Source organism: Melopsittacus undulatus, chromosome 10 (genome assembly GCF_012275295.1).
Source record: "Melopsittacus undulatus isolate bMelUnd1 chromosome 10, bMelUnd1.mat.Z, whole genome shotgun sequence".
Taxonomy (NCBI): Eukaryota; Metazoa; Chordata; class Aves; order Psittaciformes; family Psittaculidae; genus Melopsittacus; species Melopsittacus undulatus.
In genome coordinates, this window is record NC_047536.1 from 2,585,558 (window position 1) to 2,598,107 (window position 12,550).

The 12,550-nt window shown below is 39.7% G+C and overlaps 1 protein-coding gene across 1 annotated transcript in view; it reads left to right on the forward strand.

Annotated features, from left to right (window-relative positions):
- DOCK2 (dedicator of cytokinesis 2) overlaps window positions 1-12,550 on the forward strand; it is a 162,611-nt gene that overhangs the window by 12,350 nt on the left and 137,711 nt on the right. The window contains exons 6-15 of the mRNA XM_034066740.1: window positions 1,102-1,250; window positions 2,764-2,899; window positions 5,598-5,752; window positions 6,337-6,418; window positions 6,891-7,026; window positions 7,663-7,738; window positions 8,726-8,802; window positions 9,135-9,260; window positions 10,111-10,235; window positions 11,708-11,806. Coding sequence (XP_033922631.1) covers window positions 1,102-1,250; window positions 2,764-2,899; window positions 5,598-5,752; window positions 6,337-6,418; window positions 6,891-7,026; window positions 7,663-7,738; window positions 8,726-8,802; window positions 9,135-9,260; window positions 10,111-10,235; window positions 11,708-11,806 — 1,161 coding nt within the window. The remainder of the gene's footprint in view (window positions 1-1,101; window positions 1,251-2,763; window positions 2,900-5,597; window positions 5,753-6,336; window positions 6,419-6,890; window positions 7,027-7,662; window positions 7,739-8,725; window positions 8,803-9,134; window positions 9,261-10,110; window positions 10,236-11,707; window positions 11,807-12,550) is intronic.

A 12,550-nucleotide genomic window follows, 5' to 3' on the forward strand; every position in this document is an offset into this window, starting at 1 on the left:
AAAAGTTGTTCTATTGCATAGTGGGAGTGTGTAGCTATTAACAACAGGCACTTTCAATAAGTCAGTCTCTTTGCCTTCAGTATCTTAACCTACATCTCTTAAAGAAAAACATGTATTTATCTTTTTTCCACCTTGGAGAAAACCATTTTTTTTCCTGTGAGCACTTTTGCCAATACATAAAAGTGCAATGAATTTGGAGGTATTAGTCAAAAGGGCCACTGCATCAGCATCTTTGTTACTTGTAAGCAAGCAGCCCCTACTCATGGTGGTCTTTTGCATATGCCTGTAATGTCCACAGTGTAGTGTGGAACTTAGAAGTGATGAATGCATTATTTTTGATTTATCTGTTTTATCTTGCTTGTTGTAAACCTGCGTTAATCTCTACTGATTCTAATGACTTGTTTAACCTAAGCCTGATGGCCAAAAAGCCATAAAGTGTTGACTGGAAAAGCATCAAAAGATAGTGAATTCCCTAGTACCTGAGTAATCTCTTCTACTAACCTGTTTCAACAACTTGCACTGACTGCTCCAGGATCTCAGCCATTGGATTTTGCTTTTTCTCTGCTGGGGCAAAGAAATCTTGAATATGGGTGGGTTTTCCTCATTAATGTATTTCCTGAAACTTGTCACTTCTGAGTCTTCCTCTTGTTACTGTCAACAATTAAAACCTTTAATGTTTCTGTGAATGACATTGGAACTGCTTTAGTGACTTCTATGCATTCTCCCACTATTCTCTTGAGTATATTAATACCACAGTGTTCTTATCAGTATCTTATACAGACCTAAACTGCTTTTATAATGTTTTCTCCTAATGAGACTTGGTTCATGAATTTTAAAACAGCACAATTAAACCCAAAAAACGCAATTCCCTATCCCCATACAAACTATTTACATTCCATGGGATTTCTTTGTGGTCACATGGAAGGTCCTGTCCTTAAAAATTTGTGGGATGAGAGAAGGGAAGAAGCTAGGGTTGGTACTTAGCCTAATTCTTGCTCCTACAATTACTTAGCATTAAATAGGACACATCCTTGAATTGTCAAGACCAATGCTTCTCTTCAATGGCAAGTTTGAAACCTACTGTTTTCGTTTCTATCTTAGACAAATAAGAAGGAGCAGTTCCAGCAGGTGCAGTCCATGATGTATGACCTCATGGAGTGGCGGTCACAGCTTCTGTCAGGGACTTTGCCAAAAGATGAGCTGAAAGAACTCAAACAGAAAGTCACCTCCAAAATTGACTATGGTAACAAGTAAGTGGCATACTTTGCCTCTGGAAAACATGATGTATTTTAAAGCAGACAGCTAGAACAGAGATGATGATCAAGTTTTCTTTGTGGTTTTGTAACTCATTATTGCAATATGTAGACATAATGAATCTTCCTTTTCCAACTTCTGCTTGTTATTCGTGTGGTTATAGTAAGTACCAGGTTGAGGCTTCTCATAACCAATTGTTACTGTTTTCTCAAAATATTAATTTGTTTAACTACAGAGATATGATTTTTGTCAGTTGTAAAGATTTGAGGTCAGATAACTGGCCTTTATTTACATATATAACATCAGTGTACTTGGGACCCAAAATGTTTCCAGCTTTCACAAACACAGCCTACCACCAGTAATGTTAGGCTACCACTTCAAAAGTGTTCAGAGAGGACTTAGTGTGGTGGATGAATAACAAAAGTCTGAAGTGTACAAAGCCTTTACTAGAGGCAACACACCACCAACCTCACCCCAATTTACTTAGGGAATTTCCAGGCAAAACTCTGGTTCATAGAAGTGAAACTATCAGGAATGGAATAGCCATCTGACGAAATGCTTTGTTTCTTGCCAGTGAAAACCCACTGCAATACAACACATTTTAGGTAAAAATGAGGTTATCTAGGGTCAAGATATTTAAAATGGCTTGGGATTGTATATAGGAAAAGTGCAAGTTGGGCAGTATTTGTAAGTGTAAGAAAGCGTGGGTTTGAGTTGTGATATGTGAAGGAAACAGTGTGGGAAAGGAGTAAAGGGGAATGGCAGTGGAGGCTGAATGGGAAGAGATTGAACACCAAACCTGGAGAAGTTGTGGGTAATCATGTAAGGTGATGAAGGTGGCTTGCAGTCTGATACAGACTGCTTCAGACAGCATTAGCAGTGCCAGAAGGGCAGCCAGTGCCTCTTAGAACCTGAAAAATACTGTCTGGCATGAAGTAGTCTGGTTTAAGAGAGACATGGAAGAGTGAGATCCTGGATAGGCAAGAAGGATACCTCTTGACTGAGGTGACACTAAGACACTGTGGACAAGAATGTGTCATATGGAGTTAAGACTGGAGGTTATTAACATTGGGGTGGGGGAAGAGTGGAAGGAAAAAAGGCATGATTTGTATGAGAGCAAGAAAGCAGAGCATAGTAGCTAAGTAACAGGACCAGGAGGGTAAGAGAGCAACACAAAAGCAGAAGCCAACAGGAAAAACCTACGCACTTTGATTGCAAAGGTTATATGTTACAAAGCGAAAGAGACGAAGACTGTTTAAAGTCACTGAACATGGTGAATCTACTTTATATGAGATGCATTTAAATGCTTTTTTGACATTACTGTAAATTCCCAAAATGTATAAATACTGTACAACAGCTTGAAAAGAAAATCATTGGGTTAGTTTTTTTCTTAGTGAAATGCTGTTACATGTATTTAAGCCTTGAAGCAGCTCCTTGTGCGTTCGATCTCTAAGCTTTATTTTTGTAGAAGAAAATAATCCTGCCTTTACGCCCTTTGTATTTTCACAGAATACTTGAGCTAGATTTGACAGTTCGAGATGAAGATGGAAATATTTTGGATCCAGATAAAACCAGTGTCATCAGCCTATTTCATGCTCACGAGGAAGCAACTAATAAAATCACTGAGCGAATTAAAGAAGAAATGGTAGGAATGACTGGTAAACTTCATCACTTGTACTGGATTTTCTTTTGATTTTACCCATTGATGCAGTGACTTTGCAGGTTGTAACCTACCATGAAAGCCAGTGGAAGCTTTTGCTTCTGACTTAAGAGTAGAATCACGTTCATTTGTTATAAATATGGCAGAGCCTCAAACTGATTTAGCTGCGTTTATGCACTGTATTCAGGCTGTGGGTTAGGATGAAAGTCTGTTTCTAAAGTGGATTCTAAATCAATTATTGGGTTCTTAAATGGAAATACTTTTTCTCATTCTATCTGTGGGTTACTGAGTAGGCTGATTCACTTAGTGAATAGTTATGTGCTTGGAATTCAGCCTGCAAGCTATGAGTAACCAAAGCTTGCTCTTAGAAGATCTTGTGAGAGGACTAATTGCTGTATGTTGCTTATTAGTTAGTCTGATGGAGTTGAAGAATTTAAGCTCATTACAGAGGAACTCAGGTGAACTCAACATAATCTTGTGGACACCAGAAGTTAGCATGCCTAAGCAAAGCTGATGAGTGCATACACTTCATCTTTTATAATGCAAAGGTGACTACTCTTCCTTGACCTTTCTCTATATTAAATCTGTTCAGGGATTTGTAAGATAATTGAGTTCTTTCCTGGATTCATAAGAAAGTAAACTGTAATAAAGCAAGTTTGGGACTGTGAAAATGAAGACCCTAGGCCTAATGTAGGAGAGGATCTGGCTTGAGACCACCTTAAGAACCTGAACATGCACAAGCCCATGGGATCAGACGACATCCATCTGCAGGTCCTGTAGGAGCTGGAGAATGAAGCTGCTAAGACACTGACCATCATATTTGAGAAATCATGGCAGTCAGGTGAAGTTCCTGATGACTGGAGAAAGGGAAATATAACCCCCATGTTCAAGAAGGGGAAAATGGATGACCTGGGGAATTACAGACCAGTCAGTGTCACCTCTGTGCCTGGCAACATCTGGGAGCAGATTCTCCTGGCAGGCATGCTAGGGTACATGAAAAACAACAGGGTGGTTGGTGACAGCCAGCAGGGCTTCACTAGGGGGAAATCCTGCCTGACCAATTTGGTGGCCTTCTATGATGGGGCTACAGAACTGATGGACAGGGGTGGAGCAGCTGATGTCATCTACCTGGACTTGTGCAAAGCGTTCGACACTGTCCCACATGACATCCTTGTCTCTAAATTAGAGACATCAATTTGATCGGTGGAGCACTCGGTGGATAAAGAACTGGCTGGATGGTTGCACTCAAAGAGTTGTGGTCAACGGCTCAGTGTCCAGCTGGAGACCAGTAACGAGTGGTGTCCCTCAGGGATCGTATTGGGACTGGTCTTGTTCAACATCTTTGTCGCTGACATGGACAGTGGGATTGAGTGCGCCCTCAGCAAGTTTGCCAATGACACCAAGCTGTGTGGTTCGTTGATATGCTGGAGGGAAGGAATGCCATCCAGAGGGACCTTGACACACTTGTGAGGTGGGCTGATGCCAACCTCATGAAGTTTAACCATGCCCAGTGCAAGGTCCTACACCTGGGTCGGAGCAATCCCAGGCACAGCTACAGGTTGGGCAGAGAAGAGATTCAGAGCAGCCCAAGGAGAAGCACTTGGGGGTGTTGGTCAATGAGAAAATGAACATGAGCCAGCTTCAGTGTGTGCTCACAGCCCAGAAAGCAACCGTATCCTGGGCTGCATCAAAAGGAGTGTGACCAGCAGGTCACAGGAGGTGATCCTGCCCCTCTGCTCTGCTCTCGTGAGACCTCACCTGGAGCATTGTGTGCAGTTCTGGTGTCCTCAACATCAAAAGGACATGGAACTGTTGGAACAAGTCCAGAGGAGGCCACGAGGATGATCAGGGACTGGAGCACCTCCCATATGAAGACAGGCTGAGAAAGTTGGGGCTGTTCAGCCTGGAGAAGAGAAGGCTGCATGGAGACCTCAGAGCAGCCTCCAGTATCTGAAGGGGGCCTACAGGGATGCTGGGGAGGGACTCTTCATTAGGGACTGTGTGTTGACGGTGAGGTTGGACTGAGTCTTGGGTGACATGGTTTAATGGGAGGTGTCTCTGCCTATGGCAGGGGGGTTGGAACTGGATGATCTTAAGGTTCTTTCCAACCCTAACTACTCTAAGAGTCTAAGCAAAACACCTAAGTAAATGAAAGTTCAGCCTTTGTGACACTTGAATAATGCCCATGACAAATCACTGGAAAGCACCTTGTGAGTTGTTCTCATCAGTGTCACTGAAGAAGTCTTGTTTCTCAGACATCATAATGTCATTAACTGACAATATAAGGAAAATGAAACTAAGTCTGCAACAGATTGTGTTGACTTGTTTTAAAAATGTGTAAAAAGAGTTCCAGGACATCAAACAGTAAATAGTTGTTCCTTTGTGGTTAAAGTGGGATGCAGGCAAAACTTAGGAGCCTATTTCAGAGTCAGTGAACCTCCTCAGCTGTGTCCTTATCTCAGCATGTTATTTGTTTCCTCTTCACACAGGTGTATTTTCTTTTGCTAGTGCTCCCAGTGTACTGGAACCCATCACGATGTGGATAGTAGGATTCTGGTGTATCCTACTTGTTCTGACAGCATGTCTTCCAGACTTTTAGGCTTGCACCTGTAGGGACAGCTTGATACATTTTCTCTTTACAAGTGGTAGTAATTTAGCTAATTCTTTTCCTTCTTCTGTGTAGTCAAAGGATCAACCAGATTATGCATCATACTCCCGAATGTCTTCATCCCCCACCCACAGTCTGTATGTCTTTGTAAGGAATTTTGTTTGCCGAATTGGAGAGGATGCAGAACTCTTTATGTCACTATACGACCCCCTGAAATCAACAATTATAAGGTAAGATTTCTTTTTATTGCAATGGAGTAGCAAGAGGACCTAGCCAAAATGAAGCAAAATAGTTGCCAACATGCTAGTAATGCAGAGGATATGTAAATGAAAGGAAGAAAACTCAAAGGAAGTGTGGGCAAATCTAGTTTTTGGTGGCTATTAAAGAATTCCAAGGTGAGGGATCCCAAGTAGGTTGATGGCAAATTATTGGGCTGAGTATTTCAGACCTGAGAACACTTCAAAGTGAAGTGATTATTCTTGATGGGTGTCCAGAGTGAAGTACTGAAATGAGGTGAAGGAGACAAAATGGAGTTAATTTAAAAGTTCAAAGATAGATTAAGATTCTATTGAGTTTTCCTGTCAAAAACATTATGATCACAGTAATGTTTCTTCCCAAAAAAGGTGCCATCCTGCCTTGTGTTCAAATTGTTTTGTATAGCATCCTTCTTGTCTGTTTAGTCTGGTATTAGATTTAAGCAATCACCAGAGACTACTGTCCGTTATGCAACCTTTGTTACATACTGTGGGTTTTGATGTACTGTGAAAGGGAAGAATGTTTAAATCCCGTGACAAGATATTTATCTTTGAAACAGTGAGAACTACTTGGTGAGATGGGGGAGCAGAGGCTTTCCAAAGGAAATTGATATGCTCAACAATCTTAAAGTGGTATTCACAGTAAGTGTTCTCCCGTTTATCTTATTTGTATTCTCAAATCGGCTTCTCTGTGGTCACTGTCAGAACTCCTGAAGATTGAGCAAGGTGAAGAAGGAGGCAGAAGACATCTTAACAACAGAACAAGATGACCAGTCACTGAGTGCTTTAAGGCGGTGACAATGCTTCAGTGACCTTTCTTGAAACCAGTTTGCTGCCTCACAAATCTACTGTTTACTTGATTGTTTTTATCTGCTGTACCTCTTGAGTGCTACTATTTTCTCTGTGTTTCTTACTTTGTATTTTCTTCAACCTTTACACTGTCAGGTTTTCCATCCTTTCTGTGGGCTCAGTTTGAGTGTGTTTGGGTTTTCTTTCTTTTGTTTTTAAATCCATTGATTACTGAGGCTCTATGTATTAGGGGAGGTCCTGTTTAGATTTCACAACTTGCTTCTGCCTCAACTAATCCTGTAGTTCTCTTTCATTTGTATCTTAGGATCTTGGAAATAAAGACCTTAGCCGAGACAAAATTTATCTAGTTTGTCAAATAGTCCGAGTTGGAAGGATGGATCTCAGAGACAGTAACTCAAAGAAATACACACAAGGACTAAGACGGCCCTTTGGAGTGGCAGGTAACTAATGTTCCCTGTGCTGACTGTATCTGAGGTAGGACCCAAGTAATACATGTCAATGTTGGACAGTAGTATTCTGACATGCCTTGATAGAGATTCAAAACAACCACATCAGTTGTCCTTCATGTTTGATTCCTTTTTTATTTAAGGCCATAACAACTGCACATACATTAACATTTTCAGGTCAGAAATGTGCTTTTGAATTTATTTTCCTAATAATTCATACTTGCTGCTATGTAGTGCAAACCAAAACATCCAATGCACTCATACCTGTATTCATGGGATTAGACCAAACGTAGTCTGACGTCATTCTCCCTTTACACTGAATCACAGAATCCCAAGGGTTGGAAGGGACCTCAAAAGATCATCTAGTCCAACCACCCTGGAAGAGCAGGGTAACCTAGAGTACATCACACAGGAACTTGTCCAGGCGGGCCTTGAATATAGTGTGGACTTCGTGCTACGTGTTCTGCCCCTAAGGTCTACCTCTATTGGGCTGCACTGCTTGCTAGTGGAAAACAAACAAATCCCTATTTAGCTAGAAGCACAAGGACATTAATGTACACCATGTAGAGAGAAGAGGAGCTATTTTGTGATGCTATTGTATGTTTTATGTTTTTTCTGTTACTCTTCTAGTCATGGATATTACAGATATCATAAAAGGAAAAGCTGAAAGTGATGAAGAAAAGCAGCATTTCATTCCCTTTCACCCGTAAGACAGTCGCAGATCTTTTTCTTTTTCACACAAAAAAAAATTCTATGTTTTTGGCTGTAACAATCATGAAATGCTTCAGAAAAAGTAGTTTTTTCTTTTAATAACTTCATGATTTAATAGGGCTAATGATTTAAGTATCACTTTAAAAGACATTTAAGACTTAACAGGGGTTACATAGTGTATTAAATGAATGCATATTTCTATGAATGTGCTCCTTCAGACAGCTGGTCCTGTTTAACAAAACCTGAGTAAAACAGTTATACATGCTCAACAGAAAGCTTTACGCATATGAATAACTAGTACTTTGTGCATGATTCTGCCTTGGATATGGGAAAAATCTGTGTAAAAATTAGCTTTCAGTTAAAAAGTAGTTGAATTGTCACACGTTAACTGCTTTTAAAAGAATGCCAGGCCAGCTGCCTGACAATATGATTATGATACTTGCAGATCAAATGAAGACATGCCAGTATTCACTGGAAATGTATTTATGCATTCTACATACACTGATGCTCTGTCAAACAGAGAATGAGTTCAATTCTGCAAGACCTGTGCATGATGCATTCTCCTATTGTTTCACTTGCTTAAAATTTGATTCACCACATTTCTTATGTAAGAATTTGTTTCTCATTGCAAAAGTAGCTGAAAAGTTCATTTGTTCGTCAGGCTGCTTATCAGAGAAAGAGGAGTGGAGCTGCATGTAGGTGAATGCACTCATTTTGTGCATGCCTACAGAATAAGCTTTCATATTGTCACTTTGTCACAAAATGCTGTTCGTAAACTTGCTGACTGGATCTTTTTCACTTCAGTGGACACTAAGTTTGATGTGAGTGTTCTGCAAATGGGAGTAAGAGTTATGAAATTACAGTGTATCACAATAAGGTCAAGTACTGCAAAGTGGACTGATCGTTTTTGTCACCTCTGTTCTGAATGGGGTTCGATATAGTTAGCACTCATTTCTAGTAGAAATTATTGTTTTTCCCACAGGGTAGTGGCAGAGAATGACTTTTTACACAGTCTCCTAAGCAAAGTCACTGCATCAAAAGGGGACAGTGGCGGACAAGGTAAAGTAGATTTCTTTGTTTGATTTTAAGTAACAAGGTGTTTTTATGGAACTTGATTTTCGATGGGTTACATTTTAGAGAGGGTTTGTTAGAGCTGTATCCCCACAATGGAGGTTGGTCAACTCTGATGGAAGTGAAGCAGCATGAGTTTGTGGCAGTATCTTATTTAAATGACTAGCTACAGTGTTTGATTATAGAACTTTCAGCTAAATGAAGTAGAGTAAATGAGTTCTTATCCCAGTTTTGATGGGTGTTAGAGGCAATCATCTGAAGACAGATTTTTTTCCTTGCCATGAATGTAATCTTTGTTGTTGTTATTTTTCTCTCAATAGGTCTCTGGGTAACAGTGAAAATGCTTGTGGGAGATGTGATTCAAACTAGAAAGGACTATCCCCATCTTGTAGACAGAACTACAGTTGTTGCTAGAAAGCTAGGATTTCCTGAAATCATCATGCCAGGTAGGAGATGCTTTGTTCTGTAATAGGAATGGAATTATTTTCTCCCATTTCCTCAGATAATGAGCATCAGCTGCAGTCCTATTTACTGATTTCTTTAATGGGTAACTCAGAGACCCCTTTGAATTCACTCTTCATAGTAAGTTTTGTTCCAGTATTAGAGGTTTATATAAAATACTTAAATTCTTGGAAAGTATTTTCTAGTACTGAAACAGAAAACCGGAATTATGACAGATGGGGATAATCCTAGCTCCTTGTATATAGTTTTTATTTTCTTCTAAATAGATTATGGTGGATGCTTACTTGAATTTTAAATGAACCTTATTTTTATTGCAATTTATCACTGTCATTTAGTAATAATAAACATAGGAGTTCACAATCTGATCTATTTATTTATTTATATATTTCAATTCAAGTCGCTGTGTGCAGTGCTGCTTTATGAAAACAAGCAAAACCACCACAACACAACCCATGCCTCTCTTCAAGTCAAATCTCGGTCCCTTTAAAAGGCGTGTTGATTATTTCAGAGGGGAAAAAATATGAAGGTTCCTCGCGATAGAGAACTAGATCTGGGGAAAATCAGTAATGGCATCATAAGCCAGGTCACCAGCAGGTGTCAGTGCAGGACGACAATTGCCTCCAGTCACTTGGAGGATGCTCATTTGGTTCCTTTCACATCCCAGTATCTGCTTAGCTAAGAATAACAGCTGAAAATTCAAGTTCAGGTGGAGAAAAGTGATTTTAATCTGTTTTACCATAGAAAAAGTGGTACTCTTGAAAAGTCCCTGTGACCCTGTGCTCCCACAGCTTCTCCATTGTTGTTTTTTTGTTAACTTTTGAATTTCTTCCATAGGAGATATAAGAAATGACATTTATATTACATTGCTGTATGGAGATTTTGATAAATACAATAAAACAACTCAAAGAAACGTGGAAGTGATCATGTGTGTCTGTGATGAAGAAGGAAGAGTGATGCCAGTAAGTTTTCTTCTTCATGGATGATGGACATAGATACATGAGTTGCATTTTAGAAGTAAAGCTGAATTTCCTATAAGAATACCTTTGTATAAAATCTTACAGTTCCCCCAAACGTGACATCCTGTGACTGATAAGTTTCATGGTGTTTAAAGTGGCAAATCTATTAAAGTCTTATAAATGTCTTGCATTAAACTGTACCAAGAAATACCATCGAATGACCTATTTTAGCTGTGCCAAGGAACAAATGCTGCTTCTGACAAATCTGCATCTCCACGGTTTTTCTTGTGGAAGTTCCCAGAGGAATGCCATTTGCCTGTTAAAATGTTAGAAGAACCATTTCTGTTATATGGCAAACCATTGATTTGTGCCAGGAAGGCTGTGTCATTGTCCCTTGAAGGAAGTGCATAGACAACAACTAAATTAGTGAAACAGAGGAGTGTGTACACTGTGCATATATGACATATTTACAGTGTGGTTTTGCTTGTCTAATTGCATTTTAAGGAATTTTTGCCTTTTCCTCAGGGTGTTTTAACACAAGGGGGATTTTTGCCTTTCCTTTTCTGAGCTTTATACTGTTCATTAAATAAATATTGTGATCATGAGGGTGAAATCATAAGGACACTTCTTGAGATGAAATGAAGATGGACTCACTGTGGTCCAGGGCTTACTACAATGAGTTTATGAACTACAACTGAATTCTTGACCTTAAGGGTATCTTTAAAGCTTGAATGAAGAAAATCCTAAACCCGTGTAATGCTTGGGGTCCACACAGTAAATTGTAACCCTGATTACAGAACACTACCTATATCTATGAAGACACCCAACCACATGACTTGCATTTACAGAAGTTAACTCTGTTAAACTGATTTCAGCGATCTCTGTCTATTGACAGGTTATATGCTTAAAACACATATACCAAATATTTCTTAAAGAAATTCACCTATTTGGAATGCATTAAATATTGTATTCCAGTGTTAAACATGCCCAGTTCTACACAAGCATCTTTTCTACAAATACCAGGAGAAAGTGGATTTGTCACTTCGTCTACAAACTGAAATATATGTTCAGTTTGTGCTTGTGTTCTGTGGGTAATATGCCTTAGACATCTTATGGCAACAATTTTGAGAACTTAAGTGAAATGCTGTTGAATGCAAATAATCACAAAAGTAACTGATTTTCCCTTTTAGCCTAAAAAACCAATAAATTCAAGCTCACGAGTTTGGATTAATTTCAATGCTTCTAATTATCCATAGGTCAAAACAGGTACATGTTCACTAAACAGCAGCCGGCTGGCTGTGCTTAGGTGTCAAACTAGTTTCAGCTGAAGAGCCAGCACAAGATTTACTGTTCAAGTAAAAGGCATTTTGCTCCAAGTGAATGTCACAGAATGGTTCAAACAAGCCTCTTGGTTGTTCTCCATTCAATAATATGCACAAGTTAATCAGCACTGTTTCTTGCCTCTTTTTTGTAAGAATGCTGTTTGCTTGGGAGCGGGGGACAAACCCGTGAATGAATACAGATCAGTTCTCTACTATCAAGTCAAACAGCCCCGTTGGATGGAAACATTGAAGGTATGGTGTAGATACTGTCCACCTGCCTTTTTCTGTTCATTCCTTGTTACCTCACACAGAAAGTTGCATGGCATCAGCTTTTCCTAAAGAATAAGAACTGTTCCTGACAACAGCTGTGAGGATGGAGCCTTACTCGTACATCAGTTGTCAGAGATACATGGTTACTGAGGCTGAAAATTTGGCCTAGAAAACCATGTTAGGATTTTGTTTAGCAAAATAAATAAGGTCCTCTTAGATAACCTTATGTCCTAACATGGCTCATAAGGAATGAAATATTGCATTTGTTCTATTGCAGTGAGACAATGGGCATGTGGATCTCCAGTTGCATGATTAAACCCACAAAACTCCCAAACAAACAAAAACCCCATACAACCCATATTCTTTCCCCCCAGTATTGTGACTAGAGAGAAAAAAACTGCCTTGGATATCTCTTAAGGCACACCAGTAGTTATCTGGACGTAAAGTCTTTGACTGGAAAATGCTCAGAAGCTTCCAACACTTAGAATCATAGAATCATAGAATAGTTAGGGCTGGAAAGGACCTTAAGATCATCTAGTTCCAACCCCCCTGCCATGGACAGGGACACCTCACACTAGACCATATTAACGAAGGCTTCATCCAACCTGGTCTTGAACACTGCCAGGGATGGAGCATTCACAACCTCCCCGGGAAAGCCATTTCAGTGCCTCACCACCCTCACAGTAAAGAATTTCTTCCTTATATCCAATCTAAACCTCCTTAAAA